Source organism: Sceloporus occidentalis, unplaced genomic scaffold (assembly GCF_023333645.1).
Source record: "Sceloporus occidentalis isolate IW3139 unplaced genomic scaffold, rSceOcc1.0.p SCAF_3, whole genome shotgun sequence".
Classification (NCBI taxonomy): domain Eukaryota; kingdom Metazoa; phylum Chordata; class Lepidosauria; order Squamata; family Phrynosomatidae; genus Sceloporus; species Sceloporus occidentalis.
Genome location: NW_028316983.1, coordinates 207,356,744 through 207,380,978, shown reverse-complemented (window position 1 = coordinate 207,380,978; position 24,235 = coordinate 207,356,744). Strand labels below are relative to the sequence as shown.

General features: G+C 37.5%; 1 protein-coding gene across 9 annotated transcripts in view; it reads left to right on the top strand.

Annotated features, from left to right (window-relative positions):
- Nucleotides 1-4,370: 4,370 nt before the first annotated feature.
- Nucleotides 4,371-24,235, top strand: part of EYA1 (EYA transcriptional coactivator and phosphatase 1) — a 119,650-nt gene continuing 99,785 nt past the window's right edge. For 4 of the 9 annotated variants that reach the window (XM_089517449.1, XM_089517447.1, XM_089517448.1 and 1 more), the window contains exons 1-2: nucleotides 11,825-12,047; nucleotides 13,431-13,558. In XM_089517449.1, coding sequence (XP_089373575.1) covers nucleotides 13,435-13,558 — 124 coding nt within the window. In that variant the 5' untranslated portion in view covers nucleotides 11,825-12,047; nucleotides 13,431-13,434. Of the gene's footprint in view, nucleotides 4,389-11,824; nucleotides 12,048-13,430; nucleotides 13,559-15,001; nucleotides 15,010-15,202; nucleotides 15,266-24,235 lie in introns of those variants that run through there. The other 5 variants (XM_089517445.1, XM_089517443.1, XM_089517444.1 and 2 more) reach the window with 3 other exon arrangements.

Sequence of the window (24,235 nt, the reverse complement as noted above, 5' to 3'; positions counted from 1 at the left end):
GTCTGAACCATGACAGTTAAATTGGACTCATAGTGCTATAATTCATAGGAGTTTATCACACGGGAGGAATTTCTCTTAATTTTGAATGAAAGGAAAGTGGGGCCGGAATGCATTCATGTGAATTCGCTAATTCAGCAAATTTATGTGAATTCGAATTGCGTTCAAACTGATTTCCCATTGCCCGAAAATAGCTTGCCATTGCCCAAAATTGTGTGTGATCACCTCTCACGCAATAACGTGAAACCCCATGATTGTGTTCGGATTGCCATTGGATTATACTTCCAATTTCCCTTGTCTGATAAACTCCTTAGTGTGAATAGGCCCCAGGTTTTTGAGCCCTATAAAGTTATAGATCCATTTACATCAATGAAACAACCTAGTAATGACTATACATCCCTGGATGACTTCATTTGGTCTACTCCAAGCATTAATAATTCATCCAGTTCATATATGGAGCCAATCCATACAAGGTTATGCTGAGACAATATTCTATTTACTAGTCCTTAATTCTTTTACCAGAATCTAATGTAGTTGTTTTCATGGATGCAAACTACTCTGAACAACTTTTGACTGAAGACTAGGCTAACAAGGGAGAATGACTGATCAATCATTAATGCAAAAATAATACTTCTTAGCATCCAGATATTAGAAACAACTGTGATGGGTCAAATGCTTTACTGCTTTGCATTGGATGGGACATAGAAAGGTGGAGTTGTAAAGGAAAGTGGGAACACATTCTGCCTTCTTAACCAGTCAAGGCTTCCCACACATGTATCTTCTTCCATACATGCATCTGCTATGCTTCCATATGTTGTTCTGCTATGCTGGGTCAGAGTATGTCTCTTTAGTTTCAGAGAGGTTAGATCCAAACAGCTTAGAAAACAAAAAATAAATTATTGGCTTATCAATATCCTCTGGGGCTGCATCTACACTGCCAATCTGCAGGAAAAAATACAGTTTCCATTTTAACTGCCATGTCTCAGTGCTGTGGGATTCTGGGAATTGTAGTTTGTTGTGGCACAAGAGCTTTCTAACAAAGAAAGTTAAATGTCTCACAAATTCTCAGTTCCCAGAATTCCATAGCACTGAGCCATGCCAATTAAAGTGGTGTCAAACTGGATTATTTTTACAGTGTGGATGCAGCCCGGATAATCTTACATGGAGATTCTGATGAACTTAATCTGTTATTGCAAGGATGCAGTTCTCCAATGCATCCACAACTGGAGGAGAATCTTCTTTTGGAACGCCACTGATTTTCAAATCAGTTTGGGTCTGTTATGCAAAAATATTTAATTGGATGTGTGATTAACATGGTTCTTTTGATCCCAGTTTACATCTTTTTAACAACAGAAAAAAAATATTATGTGATGACACTTTTCTTCTTGTGAGGATAACATGGAGGTGAAGAGAGAACCATGTACATTGCCTTGAGCTTCATGAAGCAAAAACAAAATGTAAGCATAAACTAATTAATAAAGCAAACAAACATTTCCTATGTATTAGTAGCAGATACCACTAAGCTATGTCTTCACCTTTGCTTTCATATAGTTAGATATACTGCAATATTCCCACCACAGCGTTGTTGTAATTGCACATTGTATATCACAGCTACCAGTGAGCCAGCATGGTGCAGAGGTTGGAGCTTTGGACGATGCCTCTGGAGGCCAGGATCCAAATCCCCGCTCTGCCATGGAAACCTGTTGGTTGACCCTGGGTAAATCACATATATACACAAATATACCCAAATATACAACAGTGTACATACTCAGACTAGAAGGCAAAGACAAACCCTCTTGGAACAAATCTTGCCAGGAGAACACTGTGATAGGTTCATCTTAGGAGAACTTGAAGGTACACAACAACACTGTGATTTCTACCAGTCTGTGTTAAATGAAGCCTGCTTATGGAGTAATTTGCTACTTGAAGCACTACATTCAGTATAACCCTTCTATAAGAGGCCCACTGAAGTAAGTGGTCTTTGATTTAGTTTGTCCCTTTGAATGGGTCTACTTTAGGTAGAAATTAACATTGAATTTCCCTCCCAAAATATCAGTTTTCTAAATTATTCAAGATTTGCAAAATGCAAACAAACAAAAAAACAAAAAAACAACAGACCCCCCCCCCCTCAAAACCCCATTCCCTTATTGGACATATTTTATGTGATCTGCTGGTGGCACCCAAATTTGTGTTCCAGCTGTCTGACAACCATGTTAAACAGAGCCATCTTTGCTGTGGTGCCTGCTCTCTCTCCCAAAGAAGCTGCTAGAAGTCTTTCCTTGGGATTTTTAAGAATCAAGTGAAAATGTTAGTTTCCTTTAGATCAATGCTTTTCAGGCTACCATCCATGGGGGACTGGCAGTAAGTTTTGGTCCCACTGTGCCATGGACTGGCAATAAATTTGTGGTCAATGAGCATTGTTTCTTTCTCTTCTGGAAACTTACAATGGATTGGGAGCCAACAACACAACCACTGGCACCAGTCCAGGGATCACCACTTTGACTAGTGCTGCTTTAGTTCATGGTAGTTTAGCACTTGTCAAATGTGTGTCATCGTACAAATCTTTCCTCTGGTATATTCCCTCCTCATTATTTATTTTTTTTAAAAACACAAAATTATTAGAAACTGTTCATCAAATGTTTGTATTTAAAGGTGGTCCTTAAATATGCTAACAATTTAAAAGATTTTTTTCAAAAAATTAAATATGTGTTGCATGAGGTTCTACAGAACAATAGTTGATTTTAAAATAAAGTAAAATTAATTAATAAGTCATTGGGATTTTAGTAGGCTTTTCCCAGACTTAACTCTAACTTAACATAATACATATGCATAGATGTCAATTAGATCAGTTTTGATGGAACTTTAACGTTGAACAAGATGTGCTTTGCATCAGAGCCTAATAATCCTTAAAAAATCACTCACACCTTAATCCAAAGTGCATATGTATGTGGACTATGTCCCACTAAATACAATTTGCTGTCAAATACTTATGTGTAGGTACTATGAACTGGAGCATATGATGTGACCATTCACAGATAAAGAAGGGAAATGCATTCAAAAGGATTATTCAACACTCCTCCCCCTGAAGAAGCAACTGAACAATCAACTTATATAAAGTCATGAAAGGGGGGGGGGCACAACCAGGGGAGAAAAACGCACAGATTCATAAGGATCAAATATCTGAAACTCTCCCCTGCCCCATTGATAACATAGCTAATTCATCAATTGGCAAGAATTGCGCTATAACAGTAAATTTTGTGCTGAAACACACATTTCAGGTGAAATTTTGTCAAATAATTAGACATAAATAACTGTCAGATCAGGAGCTTAACATTGTAGAGATTGCATGAGTAATAAAGGTTTTATTCTTTACAACTCCAGTCAGTGTTTCCTGTAATAATAAAGGACTGTGAAAATATTATCAGCTGAGTAGCTTGAAAAACTACAGTAAATCACTCTTTTCTGACTTCAACAACAACAGATACACCTGTCTTATAAACAAACTTAGCTACTTAACTGTTATCCCACAATAAATGTATATTTGGGTATATTTGGTTTTCATGTATCCGGTAAATTCCAATAATTTGAGCACAACATTTCAGAACAGAAAGAATTTACTTTAATACCCACAGTAAGAACTTCTATGTTTGGTTAATAAATGGCATTTTCCCTGGCAAAAATTATTTCCAATGTAGAGATCCAAATTGTTAGAATGTTGTCTTTATTCTTCCCCCTTTTTGCCTATTCCCAAATTTATTATCAACACGTCTCTTTCAGAGGAAGAAACCAAGGTATCTACATATACTGTGTAGCCATTCTTTGTACTATATTGTTAAGCAATAGAACTTTTTTTCTATTCAGGGAAAACAAGGTATTGTTCTTTTTTAAAAAATCATCTATATTGATAAATATCTATAGCAGACTTTTCTAACAGATTGCTTGTTTAAAAAAAACCACATGCCAAAACAGTGCCTGTTTTAGGTAAAATCAGTTTATTTTAGTACAATCTTGCCTAACGTAGTTAAGACCCTGCAAATAATGTGATTTCTAGTGCCATATAACGAAGCATTATAAATACATATTAAGGGATATAAAAAAAGGCAAGTACCTCTGTTTATATTGGTTGCAAGGCCAGAGCCAATAGAAATATGTGGATTTTGACCTTAACCTTCCTTATATGGTACTGATCTATCCTATTACATTTTGCCTGCTAAGGCTAAGGCAAGAGATGTCCTAGGAGGTGTATCAGCTCAAGATTCGTGACACAATGGTTTTCTTCTAGGATTTAATCCCGAAGTTTTCTTCAGAAAATGTACCGTCTGGACACGGAAGCGACAAGATATTTTGCATTTATAAGAATGGCTTCTGTTCACAATATCTGTTAACTGAAGGTAAGATTATTCTCAGTCTTGAGTTACAATATCGGGGGGGGGGGGAATCAACTTGAGTTTGCATCTAGTTTAGTTTTTGGCTTGTGAAGTTGTCCAAGCAATACTTGTGCAATGTTTTTTTTCCTCCTTAGGAGAAAATTATCTGGCCTAAGGGGACTGTGTTAACTTAGAAATGGCAAGATTGTGTTTAAATTGAGTTTTTGGTACGCTGCCTTTGTTTTCATTTCCCTGTGTTTTGTTGTTTAGAATTTCAGACCAACAAAGCTTATATGACAACACCTCTGGGAAAGAGTTATTTTCAAACTATCGGAGCAGCAGGCATTGACATTTTGCTGATCCATCTGTGTGTGGCTTTTTTTTTTTTTTATGTACACAAGGGATAAAGAAATAAATAAAAACATCAGAAGTGGATCCAGGAAAAGAAGGCCATCGAGCCTGAACATTTTGGTATGAACGAATCAGGGCGAGATAGAATTACCTCTCCCCCCAAAAACAGAAGGAAACCCAAGGAGAAGTGTGCGTGAATGATTCATTTTTTTGCCCAACGCCATTTGTATCTTGTACGTTACGAACTGTTGAAAGGTTTGTGGTTATTGTGTCAGGTTGCTTGATGTTGGCACAGGGCAGGGTTTAGTGCAGGTTAAACGTTTCAGGACTGTTTCTCTCTCTGTCTCTCCTATTCTTATTTCTGTCCTTTTTTTATTAGACTGTGGGGTAGGGAGAGGAAAGGAGAAAATCAGTTCCACATCCAAGTGCATCCACACTGAAGAAATAATCCGGTTTGGTACCACTTTAAATGCCCTTGCTCAAGGCTATGGAATTCTGGGAGTTGGAGTTTGTTGTGGGGCCCAACTCCCAGAATTCCATACCCTTGAGCCAGTGTACTTAAAACGGTGCCAAACCGGATTATTTCTCCAGCAGCGCTTTTTGACAGCATCCTCCCCCCTTCAGCTGTTTATTCACAGGAGCCTTCATTTGCATCCCAAAATTGCGCGCCAGGAAAGGTTGCCTCAGAGAAGCCCCAAGGCTGAGTAAGGCTGTTATAGCACGCACACACACACACTCACACACACTCATATTATATATATATACACACACACACACACACACACACACTCCAAAATTGCGCGCCAGCAACAGTTGCCTCAGATAATCCACACACAGCCTAAGGCTGAGTAAGACTATGATAACACACACACACACACACACACACAATGTGTGCACACACACACACACGCCAAAACTGCGCGCCAGCAAAGGTTGCCTCTGATAAGCTGTTATAACATTAACACACAAATACATACACACATGTATACCCACACCACACACACATATACACACACATCCCAAAATTGCGCGCCGGAAAAGGTTGCCTCTGATAAGCTACACACAGCCCAAGGCTGAGTAAGGCTATGATTAGATGATAGGTAGATAGATGGGGGGCTCTCATATATCTATATCTCCTGGTGGCTCTCACATTCTCCTGTGACCAAAGAGAATAGCCGTGCTTCGCATTCCCAATAAACAAAAGGGGGGAAAGGGAGAGAGAAAACCCCAGAGAAGGAGAGCCTTGAGGCGAGGTGAAGGCAGCCCTGCAAAGCCTGGGCAGAAGGAGAGAGAGAGAGAGAGGGAGGGAGGGATGAAGATCCGCGGGGCTGTTGTTCCTTCTGTCCGCTCAGCCTCTCCGGCGACCCTGCTCTCTCTGGCTGCCTCCGCTGAGAAGGGGGCAAGGCGAGGCAAAAGAGGAGGAAGAGGCGGCGGCGGAGAAGCCCCGGTTGCCCCCCGTTGACCCCTCCGTCCGTCTCCCCAAAAGCGAGGCAATTGGAGAAGTTGGAGCAGGAGCTTTCGGTGCCGCAGCTTCAGACTTTCCAGCTTTTCCTGGGGACGGAGGGGAGAAAGTCTGCTTAGGGCTTCTTCCTGGAGGAGAACTAAGACCCTTCCCCTCTTCGCTTGCTCTCCCTCACAACAACACTGGCTCCTTCGCACACACACTTGGACACACACACACACACACACGAGTGTGGCGGGCAGAGCCCCGCGGCGGAGAAGCCAGCGAAGAAGTCACTCCTCTCCTCTCGCCTCCTGCCCCCTCTGCCCCCCCCCCTTTGCTCCCGAGGGGGCTTTGCCTCCAGAGCCAGCGCTGCGCATCTGGGCTCCTTGCGAGCGGCGCAAAGGGAAAGAGACACAGAGAAGGGCAGCCTTGCTGGGGCTTCAGTTGATCGCCTTTTGTGATTTCTTCTTCTTCTTCTTCAGTTATTAGAAGAGTCTTCCCTCCCACTCTCAGGAATTAGGAAGGAAGGAAGGATAAACCCACTCTGATGTGAGCCCCGTTGTTTGGGTGGCTGGGTTGGAAGTCTGAGCAGAAAGGTGAAGCACACATGCAGCAAAGGCGGTCGCTGTAAGTACCGAACCCGAAATGCATGGAGCTGAGAAGAACTGCCCCGTCCTGCAAAACAGGGATTGAGAGAGAGAGAGAGAGAGAGCTTCACCTATCCCTCCAGGCTGCCCTCCTCGCCTTTCTTGTCCTCTTTTTTTAGCCTAAGCCTTTGAAAGCATCTCCCTCCACCAATCTCTTTGCAAAACCAGTTTGTACTTTTCCAGAGATGTGAGTAATCTTCCACTGGGAACGTTTCTCACCCCCCTCTCCTATTATTATTATTATTATTACTTATTCATTTGAATCATAGGATTCTAGGGTTGGAAGAGAGTGTACGTCTGGCTGCATTGCCTTCTTCCCCACCAGAAGTGGCTCTGGGATTGAAACTTTTATTTATTGGGGTTTGGGGTTTTCAAAAGTGTGGACGGCTCACTGGAAAGAGATAAGGCGATGTTAAGTGTGTGTTTGTGTGTGTTTTAATGCACTTCTCTTAGACGTGGCTGAAAGACAGCCCAGGATCCAAAAGAAAAAAGCCAGGGAGTTTAGAAGAAGGATGACTGGTGAAGAAATTTGACAGGTCATTCTGAAACAGGAAATCCTGCTAAAAAGTGTTCAAATAGGAGGGAAACTTCCACTGAACCTTAAAGGAGGGCTTTACCCTGGAAACAACCACCTGACAATAGTTGTGGGTGAGGTGAGGTTTTGCTGAGGAGAATTTAGGCACTCGGCATTGGGGAGCAAGGTCTCTTTAAAAGGCCACTGTCAGTTTGACAACATGTTTCTGAATCTTAAAATACCTGTGAAAAGCATGAGGGGTTTTGCTTGATCCTTTCTTGAAGTTGTTCAATAGCTGCAAAAAATTTAAACTTGTTTTATGTATATTTTGGGGGAGAGAGAGTGGCAACGCAGGGTCAAAATTTGATCACTTTTTAAAGCAGGCCCACTTAGAATTGTCTTCTGGCAGAGAGACAAGGGAAGAATAAAGTTTCATTATCTATTTATAATAGAATGAAAGACAATTCAAATGTCTAATTCTCGGGATAGTTTTATGGACTTTTAAGAAAGTACACGGATGTTTTGGGTTTTTGCTTCAAGCCTACTTGCTAGAATTGGCATCTTAACATTCCTTAATGTTAAGAATTAGAATCTTAATATTCCCCGCTAGTCTCAAGAGAATTATGGATTGCTTAAATATACTAGACTGAATTTGTGTAAAACAAAATACATATGAATGGGATTTTGGAAATAGGAGGGGTTGAGTTGTTCTTAATGGACTGTCTTTAGCCTTCGGAAGTTTAAATCCCCAAACCTGACAGATTCAGAAAACAAGCCATTGTTTCACTTTAGCGACTGCGGCAGGGACCAGAGGCGTCCCAATGGAAGGCAATAAATGAGTGTGTGATTGTGAGATTTTAACTAAAATAGCAGTTCCAGAAAGGGAGATGTGCATGTTTCATTGGCAGTAAGCTCTGCACAGTAAAGGACTATGTTGGATTTGCTGCCTACACAGACCAACAATTACAGTTTTCTTGTTTCAGAAACAATTGTCACTTGACTTCTATTTTACATTTCAGCTGCCTGTCAGAATATTTCAGAAGTGTTTCATAGGCAAGTGATGATATGTTCTGAGGTGAGGAAAGAGGATCTGGCACTGATTAAACCCATTTAAATAATATTTGGTAGAATTTTAAAGACGTACTTTACAGTTAGTTTTAAATACTCCTGTGTACATTGGACACAACAGAATTTAGTAGTATACTGGAGTTACGAGTTTTGGTTTTCTTTAATTTTTTACTTCAGTTTTTTTAATGATTTGTATCAAAATTGAACTTTAAAACAGTCTAACTGGGGAGAAAAGAGCTAGAAACTTGATATTGTCTTTAAAACCTCTGGCTTAGATTATCAAATTTCGGTAGCTGAAAACAGTGAACTATATTTACTTTGAATTTTTTCTTTCAGATACAAGAAATGTTTTAAATTATAGCCATTTTAATAAGAATTGCTTCTAGCAAGTGGGGGGGGAAAGTCTGAAAAACCAATAATGTAGACAAGTACCTACATATTTGTTCTGTCCTGTTGAGATTTAGAATCCCTTCCCATTTACAGTTTACTTTTCACAGGACATTATTAACTTTGTGACTTTATGCATGATTTTCCGTCAGATGCTTTCGATTTGTAATTTACCAAAGTATAATAAACAGTGCAAAAGTCATGCGTTTCTCCTGCATCTGAGCTCTGTGGTAGGGGAAAATGTGATAAAATGTGTACCTTAAGTCTTGTTTGATGATCTCTCGAAGTGAGTTTGCCTTCTGGAAATAATTTCTGGGGTTGAAGAGCATGGTATTAACAGATTTAATGTGGCTATTCAATGGATTGGTGGAGTGCTGTGTGAGGTTTAACAAAATGAGAGAGACAAATTGAATATCAACAAAACCTACATCTGTGAAAAATTATAAATTTAAATTAGTAAAAAAAAGTCAAACTTTAAATATTTCATTAACAAGTCAAAATTTGATTTTACCATTAATCCTCATTATGGTGTTGCTTACCAAAAATAGTAATAGCTTTTGCTGAGAGGCAGCATATGTGATGTGTATTCAAGTCCACAATTTGATCCTCTTACAGTAACTTCCTAATATATGATTTGTGGTGTTTACCTGTAAGGGAAAAGAGCTATAAAAGTAGCCCTTTAAAATACTTTTGGTCTGATGGTACATAGTCCCCTTTCTCTTTTTAATATTTACATTTTTGGATAAGTTATAATTTTTTCTGTAATCTTCCACCACGTGGAATGATCAATAAGCCATAAAACTATACTTTTTAGGGCCACTTATTTTTGAGTAAGGTTGCATTAGACTAGGTGGAAACAAATAATGTAGTAATAAGTAGGAGAAGTAATGCTGAAGCGCTACACATTCATATGTTGTTCTTTATCAGCTAGGCATTGTAGTTGCAGCTACTCACTACACTGTAATGTTTTGCATACTGGCTTTAAAAATCTGAAAGCACTGGAAGTGTAGCATTTTGTAAGTTGTAACTAATTTCACCAACATCTGTGTCTAATTGTTGTCTGCATTTGCGTTCCTGAGCGTAGATTTATTTTTCCTGTACCACTCTGTGGATTCACTTGACCAGTCTAAGTAAGGATTAGTAGTTTTAAAGTTATTTTGATTAAAGAATCATTTTTAAATGGCATAACACACAACACATGGTTTAAATAATCTTTAACAGGCAAAAGAGCTGTAGCTGAAGTATGACTAATGAAAATGAAGGACTTGGATATGAGCACTCACAGTTTATAGAATATTAAAAAGATACACAAAAATCTGCATATGATCATTTGTATGGAAATATCTGCTATTTTTAGATTTTTAAAGACGAGAGGTAATGGGATATTTTGTAATTCATTTACAAATCCGGTCGATTAATGGAATTAACAAATTATACTCTGCAACTCACTATAAACTCATAATAAAGGTGATGGAAAACATAAATACATATTATTAGTAGTTTAATTAAATGTTATTGTTTTTAAATGGCCCTCTAAGATACAACTATTAAGTACACTTCACTCCCACCTTTAATTTACTCAAGGTGTAGTGGAGGAGCAGAAGAGAACATATCCTAAAGGCATTCTACTGCAGTTTCTGGGGTTAAGAGTAAAAAGTTTCCATTTTACACTTGAGTGTCTCTCTCTCTCTCTCTTTCTCTCTCTCTCTTTCTCTCTCTCTCTCTTCCTTTTTTAAAAATATGGTTGCCTAGCTGTTACAAAGATACATTTGATATTCCAGTTTATTTGGCTTGCCATGGTCTATTAAAAAGCACACTATGCTATGCAGCATTTTAAATACAACTGGGGGGGTCAGTTTTTCTAACTGTGCTAGTGCATGCTTTTTGCCATTGTGTGTAACATTATATGTTGTCTGGCTGCTTATAGGAGTGGGATGCTCCAGCTAAAGTAGTAATTCTGTCTGTGATTAAAAATAACAAAAACTATAGACACGTAAGTGAGATTTGCCTGGATGACTTTTATGGCACTTAAAATGTCTCATCTCTCTTGTCTTTGTTCTGTGATCATCTAAAAGAAGGCAGTTCTGGTTGGGTGGAATTCTGAATTCAGACATTTAGACGTTGTGTGTCTTAGTTAGGGAAGTTTTGTTTCTACTTTCAAGCCAGCAGCCAGTCCTCACCTGGGCTTTATCACCTGCAAACTGTTTAGTGGCTTTGGAGGGAACTCTGGTATCTGGTATTTAAGGCTATCCCTTAAATAACAACCCAACCAAACATATTTTCTAAGAAAAAAACAGCAACATCATACAACCGTGAAAGGGCTCAGATGAAAATAAAATTCAGTCACTTCCCTTGTGTCCACATTCACTGAAAATGTGTAAAAGTTGTTCATGATCACAGTGTTCATTTGGGTATTATGTGCATTCTTTTTGGTATAAAGTTTGTATTTTGAAACTTCATGTAAAGTTGATTCTCCATACCTAGTTGATATGAAACATATACTTTTTTTTGTAATTTAATTTCCATTGAAGGGGAAGGGGGCAGACTGGAAAACCGCGAAGCTCTGGCCTAGTGAGACACATAGTAATATCTCAGTCAATTTATAGAATTATAACACAGCATTTAACTTTAAATCCTTCAGCACTGCTCTGCAGTCTTTTAACATTGGTTGGAAGCTGAACTTAAATGACAGAAAGGGGTGGGGGTAAGATGAACACTAGCATGATAAGGATGAGAGACTGTCGAGAGTTAAAGAGTGGGAGGGAGCTGTATTTCAGCCAGTGATAAAAAAAGCTGAAAGATTTTCAGAGGATGCTGAGGAATCATGTTGGACCTTCTTTCCTTAGATATGGTGGTTCTGCTGAGAGCTCCCTTAGCAAGGCACCTCTTTCTAAACTACCTTAGCAAGCCTGTTTTGCATGTTGACTGGGGGAGGGGGTAATCCAGTGTGCAGCTGTCATAGGCGAGTGATGAATCACTATCCCGTCATTTGGCTGCCTTCCACATGACATGGGCAGAAGGGGGATAGACCTGCTGGAGGAAACAACAGTTGAGGCTTCAATTTAAAGACAATATGTCTTTCACCGCAGCACTACCCCCCTCTTTTTCTTTTGGTTAAAAGGCAGCATTACCATCCCCAGGAAGATTTCTTTGTTTAGTTAGATTAAGACCTGACATGAATGTCGAATAACAGAGGCTCCTATTTGTGTCCCTGGTTTGCAGGTGCAAAAATCCCCAACCAGTTCAGATGTTGCTGTTTCATCCATTTGCAGGTAAGGATAAGATCAAACTGAACTTTTTGTGCAAAACATTTCTTTTGAAGAACTTAAAAAAAAAAACTTCATGTGACGACATAGGAATGAGATGGGTGTTGATCTTTATTTTAATTTGGAGAATATTTTTTGGTACTTAGAAAAGTAATTTCAATATACACTTTGAAAGGATTAAAGTATAGGTGCTTCTTCTTAGTAGTAAGATCTTTAGCATTTCATCTATATACTTCCATGTATTTTAAAACTATTGCCTTGCTTCAGTTTGGTAATGAGAGTAATATGACACTTGTGTTTAATATGGAAGCTTCCAAGTAGAAATTTTAAGATCAAGCACTGATACCAGGAATATTGTTCCATGCAAACAATAGCACTCTGGAAATACATACTGATGTTTGAAAACTTGTGTATTTCCCTTAATCTGAAGTAAATGTGCACAACTTTATCAACATAGTTCTGCTCCTCTGATGTAGTCCAAATAACCATAAAAACCCACATAATGCTATCTCAAATATTCAGAAAGCAAGATTCATTAGCATTTAGAAAACTTTGGACATAATATAAGCTGAGTCGTCATTCCATAAGAATGAATCAAGTGTTCTAAAACTATTTATTTATGTGAAAATCCCACTCATTCTAGACTAAGTGATTAAGTATTTTCTTTTATTTATTGTATGCACACATACTATTTATGAAAAGCAAATCAAAGTTGTGTATCATGAAATGATTATGAAGAGCAATCTTAATATTTGGTTTAAGTACTGTTAAAAGATGCAGCAGAGGGAGTTATGTGCCATCAAATATTGACAACTTTGCACTTATTCTCAGTTCTTGTTTCATTTTAAGTGACAGTTCAAGTATTCTAAAGTGCTAAGGCCGACTAATGCCTATATGAATTCATTGTATATTGGCCTTATCCATTTGCAATTGGGCATACTTTATGTAATCCACAAAGCAAACACGAGAGCAGACATAATAATGTTTTAATGCTACAGAGGAACAATTAAGTAGTTTGCCAGAGTAAACACATACATCAGGAATATCTCATTCCTTGTCAGTAGACTGTAGGTTCAACTATGGCTTCAAGTGTTTTATTTGGTTTGGAGGCCCATTAAATTGTAATTAGGTGGTAAAATGTGTGCAATCAAACAGTGTTACTATATTGCTTTTGGTTTTTTTTATATGATTCCCCCCCAACACATTTTAGAACGTATATTAATGTACTAGGTTATCAAAGTATTTTTATTCAAATAAAAAAATTAGGCAAGTAATCATGTATACAAAATACTAAAATTAATGCTATTGATCAACTTTTGAATCACATGGATTGTTCTTCCAGAGTCAGAACTGAATGTATAGATCAAATTTGCTTATGTTTTTTTAAAGGTCTATGGAAATGCAGGATCTAGCCAGCCCTCATAGCCGTCTAAGTGGTAGTAGCGAATCTCCTAATGGTCCGAAACTTGATAATTCTCATATAAATAATAATTCCATGACACCCAATGGCACAGAAGGTGAGTTCCGTTTCATCTTTATGTACATTCAAGCCATTATTTTGCTTAATGCATTTTCACTGATGCGATATGTCAGGGCTGTACTACTTAAAACTGAAGAAGGAGGCTTCCATAATGAAATGCTTCTCCATACCTGAACCATCTCTTGGATGTAGACAAAGTAGCAATGGGTGGAAAAGTTAGGTTAGTCTCCCGCTTCCTGTCAGCTAGATTTCGATCCAGAGGGCTTGTTTCTATGGAAGTGCTTTCTCTGGAATCTTGATATGCTACTATGTTGATACATGAATGTACCACTGCAATAAATCAGCCTTTAATTTCCTATTAAATATGAAATATTATAGATGAAATACTGCTTCTGTCTAGGTTTTTACATTTATTGTATCCTATTTGTTTAGCAAGATGTCAGCTCCACTTGCTTTAAAGTAACTATGTATAACACTGCAACCCTAATGCTATGTGGGGTTAAAGATCAATTACAATGATTTGTAGAAGTACAGAAACTTAAATTTTACAGAATGACAATGTCTTTGGAACAATAATCTTATTTGTTTTATCCTGTGCTTCCATTTTACCTTCCTGGACTGATAATAGGATTGTGATGTATGCAAATAAGGAAATTAGACAACTGTACTTTTAAATACTGTGTTTATATTTTTCAAAAAAGGTGGTTTAGTAGTGGAAAATCGTGAGAGCCATAGTTTGACAATGCATGGGGCATATGCACACATTGCTGTGTTAAACAGAGAATTTCTACCCTCACTGAACAGAAGACTTTGAGAGAAACCGTAGAGCCAAGATGGCAGTGTACTGATGGATATTAAAATATGGAACAAATTTGACACCGTTTGCTTTAAAAACTATTTTTATAATCCCATTTTACTCTTGTTTTATTAGAAAGTATTGTATATTTAACAATACATAAAATATGTTAAAGTCTTCGTAAATAAGTATGGATCACATTCTTCTATAAGAACATCTATCAAATTTTTGTTCATCTACCATACCTATGTCTCTTATCCAAAGCATTTACTCAGGATAGCATCTGGGATATCAGATCAGTCTTTCTTGAAAATTTTAACCAATATTTTCTAAGGAACCATGGTTAGTCAGATATGCAGTTCTAGTTTCTCTTTTTCTTTAGTTTCTATGAACTAAGTTATCTATATTAAGCCAAAATTTAATCAATATTAATGATTGGGTGCTACTGTTGTTTAGACAACGTTATATGACTCAGTTGCAGCCCTATGCATACTTACCTAGCAATACGCCTCTCTGAATACAATGCAGCTAGCTTGTGAGATTTCAGGGTTTTTTTTGTTTGTTTGTTTGATGTAAACATATTTACACATTTGGACCTGTGTTTTAATTTCTGGTTTTAATTCTAACTATACTGGCTCATCCAGATGAAATCCAGAACACTTACCCTGACTTGCTCCAAAACAAACTAGCATGTAAGTTAAGTTCTGTTGATTTCAGTGTAACAATTAAAAATAAGTGGGTTTGGGGCCACAGCCTGGAGTACTGACTTATGATATTAATTTTTGAAGGAAATATAATTTGCCTGTTGGAACTATTTGTACATGTGATCATGAGACTCTTATGAGAAGCTACTAGCATTTTATTTTCTTTGCAATTTTCCTTTAGGTGACATGACTCTGCTCAGCACTGCAGACTGGTTGTTAAATACTAGTACACAGACCACTGCAGGTTTGTGTAGCTATGGTGAATACACATCTGTCAGCATGCATTTTAAGATTTTGCAAAATATGAAAAGTTTCTGACTCTAATTGTCTCTAATGAAAATTGATAACTAGTGTGCGTTATCTTCAGTAATACATAATTAAAATTACAATCCTACACATGCTTATTGGAAGTTAAACTGAAGAATACAGGCCTTCCAGCTAAGCATTCATAGGGGCAGGCCACAAGGATAGATTTCAAGGAAAATACTAGAAAATAAATTTAAGGATTGGTTGGGAACAAACTATGCTACACAGCTATATTTATAGTTAACTCTGAATGCAGTATCTACTGTTTTTATCGCTTTAAAATACATTTTATTTGTTTATTTTTGTTTATTTTTTATTTTTCTACATCTAGGATTTAGAGTGCATTTTAAATCTAGAAAACATAGAAAAGAGGACAAACTATTAAGAGGAAAGCTTGCTTTAATAATAGTATGTTTTGTGTTTGGGGAGTATTTGGTTCACTTGGAATTAGAGTGTAAAAATGTGTAACTTGCTTGTTTGTTGCATGTCAAATCCAAATATGTAATCAAATAATCCAATGGTTAATATTCGATAAGTATAGATTTGTCCAGATTCCTATATTGGTTTTATCACTCTGCTATACCAGTGTAATCACTTTACAGTATAAATAGAAATGAGTCTTTTAGTTTATTATAGAGTTTTGTTTGTTTGTTTGTTTACATGTCAAGAAGGTAATCCTAAAGCAAAGTTGAGTTTTGTATCAGTGTGGAATGTTGTTGCAGAGCCCTCTATACTTTGCTACCTAAACGTATTCCATATTTTTTAAAAAATGTGCCAAAACTAAACAGCCCTGTTCTAAAGCTAACAAAATGAAATTCAACACGGAGAAATGTATAGTACTGCACTTAGGGCGGAAAAATGAAATGCACAGATATAGGATGGGGGACACCTGGCTGAATGAAACTACATGTGAAAGGGATCTAGGAGTCCAAGTAGACCACAAGTTGAACATGAGTCAACAGTGTGATGTGGCAGCTAAAAAGGCCAATGCAATTTTAGACTGCATCAATAAAAGTATAGTGTCTAGATCAAGAAAAGTAACAGTGCCACTATATTCTGCTTTGGTCAGGACCCACCTGGAATATTGTGTCCAGTTCTGGGTGCCACAATTCCAAAAAGACATTGAGAAACTGGAACGTGTCCAAAGGAGGGCAACTAAAATGGTGGAGGGTCTGGAAACCATGTCCTATGAGGAACGACTTAGGGAGCTGGGGCTGTTTAGCCTGGAGAAGAGAAGGTTAAGAGGTGATATGATAGCCCTGTTTAAATATTTGAAGGGATGTCATATTGAGGAGGGAGCAAGCTTGTTTTCTGCTGCTCCAGAGAACAGGACCTGGAACAGTGGATGCAAGCTCCAGGAAAAGAGATTTCACCTCAGCATTAGGAGGAACTTCCTGACAGTAAGGGCTGTTCAACAGTGGAACTCACTCCCTCGGAGTGTAGTGGAGTCTCTTTCCCTGGAGGTTTTTAAACAGGCTGGATGGCCATCTGTTGGGGATGCTTTCATTGAGATTTCCTGCATGGCAGGAGGTTGGACTGAATGGCCCTTGTGGTCTCTTCCAACTCTACGATTCTATGATTCTATAATTCTAAATTCTAATTTGTTTCCTATGTAGTGCAGGAGGATGTAGTACATGTTAGAGGCTAATATTTTTCACTTCAGGCTCAGTCTTTTATGGAATGGAATGGGGATTTAAATGGCTGAAAGAATGTTTTGAAATAGTCTGTGCATAATACATAGCTTCCAATAGTCTCATATCAGCGAGGAAACTGTGCCTTCTCTTTTGCAGTCTCACTTTTTCAGTTTGTTTTAAGGTGTCCTGGATTCCCTCTTCCTTTTCTCCCCTTAAACAGTCACTTTGCAGCTGACCAGTAGTTTGAACTCAGTTGCTTCCCCCTTCAAATGAAAGAAGGGGTGAAGATACATTTTGCCAGTGCAAGATGTGCTGATCTCTTGGAGGCTTAGAAGGAGCCTATGTGTCCCCAGCAAACCTTTTAAGAGGGGTTCTCTCTGAAGCGATTTCCCTTTATCTAACATTCGGTGATATTTATTGTTTATTTATTTTGAAAGAGTTTCTTTTTTCTGAAGAGCAATGTTCCTTTTACATTTACAATGCAAACATACAGACGTAAGCACCAATGAGTTCGGTGGGGGTCTTGTGTGTGCGTGTGTGTGTTGGGTGTCTTCAAGTCCTTACTGACTTAATGAGACCCCAAGGCGTACCTATCACAGGGTTTCCTTGGCAAGTTTCTTCAGAGGGGAGTTGCCAGGGGGCAATGTAAATGTAAGTAGCATTGCAGCCTAGAAAACTTACAGAAAGATATGGAAGACCATCGAGATACATTGATTTCTCTATGGAAGATAAGGGTTTTTTTGTAACTATATCTTTCTTAGCCCATTTTATTGGATTTATCTCTTGGATCTAAAAGAATGGTGTATTATTTTTCCCACCCACCCCCATTGTTAGTCTAAAAACACCCTTTGAAGTAGGTTTGGCACAGAAGCTACAGTTGACTCAAGATGGGGACATGAGTATTGTGTTATGTTATGTTATGTTATGTTATGTTATGTTATGTTATAGGAAAACTGGGCTTTGACCTCATCTATAACATGCATTAGGTAAAGCAGTTGGGTGTTAATAAGGACTCATGCAGTGACCATGGATTTGAGAGAAAACTGTGATTTGGAGTAGGGTATGATAAAGACGGTTTGATTTTACAACAATGTATTCATGTACTGATATATATATATGCTGCATGCACACGTATACACAGAGAGTATTGTATTTGTTGATTTTGGTTGTTGTTTTTTGTTGTTGTTGTTGTTTTTTTACATTTTTTCATTCTTTCCTCATCTCGGTTTCTGTGATTAAAGTAGTTCTTCCACATTAATAAATCCCACCCTCCTCTTACAGGCCACATAGACCATTTTTACCACACTCAGATGTCGCTTGGCCACTAATGTATTGGTTTTCATTGCTGATATTTTGGAAGCTGTGATAGCATTTATTCCTACAGCCAGCATTAATACAATAATGGGGGTGCAATGCTGTAAACACCTATTTGGTAGTAAGTCTCATTGAACTCAGTGGTACTTACTTCTGAATAGACTTGTATAGGATTGCACAATGAATGAAATTATCAGAATATCTTGTGGTAATGTCTAGACAGATTTCATTTTGTTTCCAAAATATTTTACTCAGAAGGAATTCCAGTCAGCTTGACAGGACTTTGATAGAACTTTTGTGTTCAGCACAACTGAGAAGGGAATTCATTCCTAACTTGCTTTTTTAGAGTTCATGGTGAATTTAAATGAAATATAACAATTAGTGCCCCACTTATGGTTTATCATTTTTACTTATATTGTAATTCTCACACCTGTGTTTCCCAAATTCATATTAGGAAAAACAAAGATATTCTTGTACGTAATATGTGATTTGGTCATTTTGTGTGCCTCACGCGCACACAGACAAATTTCTGCCTTGAGGAAGGTTGAAAAATTGCTTAAACTTGAAATTGATGGGATAAGGAGAATTAAGTGTTAATTCATGGTTCTTAGGTTCTTCCCATGAAGTAATTATTATAGATAACATTGCAGATATAAAATCATAATATAAGATTGAGTGTCATGGCACAAGAAGCTTTGACTATTCAGGCACATAGTAGACTTTTTAAGTAAAGTATTTTATACAGAAGAGAGTATGTTTATAAGGAAAAGGTAAGATGTGGATACTTAGGGGAGTGAGCAAGCTGATCATTGAATCACACCTCTAATGAGATAAAAGTGGCATTTTGGGAGAGTGAGTACCAGTGTAACCAAAGGAGCAACCACACTAGTATTTCCTACTTTGTGTATGTATATTTATACGCTGCATATCAGTGTATAAATGATTACAATTTTCAGATGATTACAATTTCAGATGATTACAATTCTGAGGTAGACTAATTCATCTTGTAAATTCTTTTTGGCTTAGTATAGTAGAAAATGGAGAATGTTATGTAGGACTGTATATGATGTTATGGGGGATAGTCATTATAACTATTCCAGATTTTGTAGGTGTATTGTTAATACTGTAAGTTCTTTTGATTAGAAAATGGTTAATAGTATGCGTGGCTATGAAGAATATGACATTTTTTTATAGTTGTTGTCTGCATGTGACATCTTGCAACCTTACACCAACGATTTGTAAGCAGGGGCTGCCATTTCCTTCCTTTGAGGTTGAGAGAGTATGATTTGCCCATGGTTTCCATGGTTGAGCAGTGATGTGAACCTAGTATCCTAATCCAGCACTCAGAACTTTCCACTGCACTGGCTTTCATTTGCTTTTCTTCCTTTTATTGGGCATGTGGGAAGTATTGTGCAATCTTATATTAGTAACAGATAACTGTTACAGGCAAGATAGAATGTATTCTCTCACTCAGCATATGTATTCTCATCAGCCACAGCGAACTACGACTTAACCAGATAAACCCATTTTGTGAAGGGCAGGGAGCTGGAATTAGATGATCTATTGGGCTTCAGAACTTAACACTCAAAGACACCATTCCAGTATCAATGGAAGTAGGAAATCTTTTGTGGGAGAAGACATGGCTTGGTGACTGCTATGGAAGCACTCTTTTTGGATAAAAATTGATTTGGGTAGTAGAATTGTGGCATTTTCAGAGCACTGACATTCATATGTTAAATGCTTTGGATGAGATCCAAGAGTTACGCAGGAAACTTCTGTGCATGAAACTGCAGCTTTTGAGGTCCTCTCTCCCACTGAACCATTTTATATTATTTAAAACACCTTTTTGTGCAAAAGGGGTTATCTGGGGTTGCTTCCAGTGTAGAGTAGAATTAGAACTGAAACTAACAGAGTTCTTGTTTGTTATTTGTACTTCTCATCTTGTTTAAATTGGTAAAACTTAACCTGGTACCCATTTTGCTATGAAGTACTGACAGTAGATGTAGAAGGTATGCTGCGCACAGATTTCTTTTGGCCTGAATGGAAACTAGTTTACCTTTCCTGAATGAGCAATTTTATGTGTAAAACAGGATCCAAGTTATATTATTCTTTGACTTAAGGTACAACGTGTTATATTCTGTTATATATCACCAGGAAAGGGTAAGACTTGATTTGTTTTTCTTCTAGAAATCCCACGCTCTCTCTCTTTGGTGGAGGAGGCTGTAAGGAGAGGACCTTTAAGTATAAAACAGCTTTCACAATGTGCATACCTAAATATCAGTTTTCTGATTTGTAATTATCCAGTGCAGCATGACTTGCTGAAATTAGTAGTGCGGTGTTTTGTAATATTGTTTATTCAAATAATAAAATTGTAGCTCCTTGAAAGCTTAACTTGCCATTAAGCTTTGTCTGTGACTTTGTCTATGACTCTGGACACCAGGGTTCAAATCCCAGCTCAGCAATCTAAGTCCTCTCTGTAAACCTGGGCAAATCACACTATCTCAACCTCAGAGGATGGCAGTGCCAATCTCCTTTTGAAGAAATGTGCGAAGAAAATCCCATGATACGTTGTCTTAGGGTCACCATAAGTCGGAAATGATTTGAAGGCACACGGCAACAACAGCAAAGAGGATATCATAGATCTTAGGTCTAAAGTTATTGCTGTATAATATCTGCAAATGAATCACAAAACTGATCACGTTGAAGCAGCATAAATAAGATATAGAGATCGCAAACAAGAAAAATAGCAACATTTGGAAGAAATCTTAACTTCTCTAGGAATGCACTAAAGACAAACTGTTATCTGTGTTTCCTCTGTATCTGTTTGCGTATATCCTGATAGTGTTCCAAGTTTGTGATACAAAGTTACAACAAAATTAGATTCAAGTCTATGAAAACTCATGCTATGAACATCTCTTCTTTGGTTAGTCTGAAAGGTGCTACAAGATCCCTAAGATCCCTCTCCATACGAAAAAACAGTTCTTGAAATCCTCCTTTGGAGATTAGTTAGACCATTGGTATAGGAACATTTACAGTCTTAATTCGTAGAATTCTCCAAGTAGTGAGCTTTGAACATACACAATATATACTCAACTATAAGTCAACTTAATGGTCAAGGGCAGGTTTGGGGGTCAAAATTATGGTTTTGATATGACCTGTGGATAAGTTGAGGGTAAAACTTAGGAGCATGTAACAAAGAATCTAAAGGATGAATCAAAGGAAAACAATGCCAAAGAACTTACAAAATTCTGACAAGCATAACTGTGCTTACACTGAAGAATGAATGGATGAGAGAGTAGAGTGGGGGTCAGTACTTCCAGAACAGATTACACTCTTGCCTTTCACCAGGAGATGGGTCCCTTTTAATTAAAGTACAGTACTTACATTGACCCGTGGATGAGTTGACACTGTTTTTTGGGCCAGTTTTTAAACTAACATTCTAGACTTATACATGAGTATATACAGTAAATGTTGCCATTTTGGGATGATTAATCAAACATCATGAACTTGGGCTCTGCATTCCCAAACTCCTTTTTTTTTAACCAGTGCATTCTATGCAAATTATGTGTGTGCAATTGTCCAGACACTACTTGCATGCAATCTCAATGCTGTCTTTAAGGAAAGCTCAAAATAAGATACTTCTGTCACCTGTTCCTAGTAGACGCACATTAGCACACCATGACAACAAAGCAGCAAATCCTTCTAAACCTTCTTTCTTTTCAAAGCATGTTGAGATTCTTAGGCAGTGATGGGGAGTCACCATACAAGTGCAGTATAGCTATGAGTATCCACTGCCAGGAGACATTTTGTCAACTGAAGTACAGTATTGGGCAGAGGTGGTAGTTCTGCAGCTATTACAAACCCACTAAAGGCAGAAACTCAGTACCCCCCTGCCCTGTCCAATGTGCCCCACATATGAAACTTATTACGCTGTTGGAGGTGATTCTGACTTTAGTGTCCAGTGTATAGTATTTTAATTGTATTTTTCCCAGGTTTTTTGAGAATTTTGGTGTATTATTATTTGTTCAGAGTAATTAAGAAAAGATCAATTATATGTCTGTCACAGAAATTCTACTGGGATGTTTCATACCTGATGTAAACTAATGTTCAGAAAAGGAATATATAAATGAATATCCTAACTTAAATCAATAAATAGGTTTCATAATATCTTTATATTTTCTTACTCAGCATATGTTTTCTGTTTTTAAAAACATGGGATGAAATTTGATGAGCTTTAGTGAAACAGGGAGACTGCGTCAGTTTTTAAGTATAATCATTGCACATTAGAAATGTATGTGGCAGGGAGAAATATGCAGTAAAATACCTTTCTCACAAAAAAGGATGTGTAGCATGAAAAAAATCTTCTTTCTACTGTTACAGAAAAAAACTCTTGGGAAAATATTGAATAAGTGTGCACAGCATCCTTCATAGTGTGCTTAATAGTATGCTTAATTGTTTAATGAAAAAATGAAAAGTCTTATGACACCATAAAAGCAAACAAATTTATTGTGATAGAGGCTTTTGTGGAACAGTTTGCTTCATCATATCTGATGACAAAGTGGCACATGAGCTTATAATGTTTTGCATATGTCAGTCCTGAAGGTACCACAAAATTCCTTTTTGATTATAATGCAGTGAATTAATGTACCTATTGCTGCTACTTTTTTTCCACACTAAATTTATTTTAGCTGAATGTATTTAATGGGAAAATCCTTTAAGGAGAACTGAATATTGGATAATAAACATTGTACCTAGTTCTCCAATAAGATTGAATTTAACAGTGGTTTACATGAGTACAAAAATCTGCCTGTGGAATGTTTTCATCTGTAATGTAGAAGTAAAATGTGTTTGAGCAAACAGCTGCTCTTAGTACTTTGAACATTTATGGACCTATTTTAGTTACAATTGCTAATAATATAGCATACTGCTGTCTCAACTATTGTCTAAACTCAACTACAGTATTAGCTAATTGTTCAACACTGCTGTGATGTTACTAATAAAAGAACAATTCAACAGTTCATTATGAAGCAGTAAAAATCCTTGTGCTAGTAGAAAACATTGAAATGAATGTGGTCTTTTCAGGAGAAGCAACAGCATCATCACAAGGCTGTGTTTGTAATTCACAAGCCTTTTATGCTGAGTGGTCCAGTTGTGGTTAGAGATAATATTCCACAATAAGTGTTTAGGTTGATGCTGCATTTAGAAACCTTAACTCATCTATATTCTGTGTTCTTGTCATCACTTACTAATGGATGATATATCTAGCTTCCCCCATCAGACACCATATCAATGGGAGCTTTTCTTTCTAACATTATTTGTGTGGTGGAGGGGTTAGTTTTTCAGAATTGCAACAGAAAAGAAATTAAAACGAAAAATTAAAAGTCCTCACATTTGTATCTTTATTTGTTTAATTTCCCATGTGCTTGGTTTTTTAAATTTTATTTTAAATCTCAATGTCACTGTTGCCTTTTTTGAGGGGAGAGGGATTTAGCCATGCTAACCTGAATTTGAGGCTGTTGTCATGACTATGAATGAATTTAATGCCATATAAAGAAAGGCCCTGAAATTGCAAAGGAGAAATAATTAAAATAATTAACTTAGATCAGGCTACCCATTTTAGTAACTGATATATACTGAAAATGTAAACTAAACCTTCATCTTAAGCTCAAACCTAAGAGGGGTGGCATCTTAAAGAGGAGACTCCAACTCAACAATCTTCATCAAGCTGCCATGAGAGACAACTTCCAGGCAAATTTGCGAACAAAATTTGAAGACCCCCCCCCCCCCCCCCAGATTCTTCCCCTACAGTGCTTTGGCAACATATCCAAAACAACATCCTGCAGTCTGCGGAAGAATCCTTAGGATTCTCCCTCAAGAAAAACCAAGACTGGTTTGATGAAAACAATCAAGAGATCCAGGAGCTGTTGGCAAAGAAGAGAACTGCTCACCAGGCACATCTC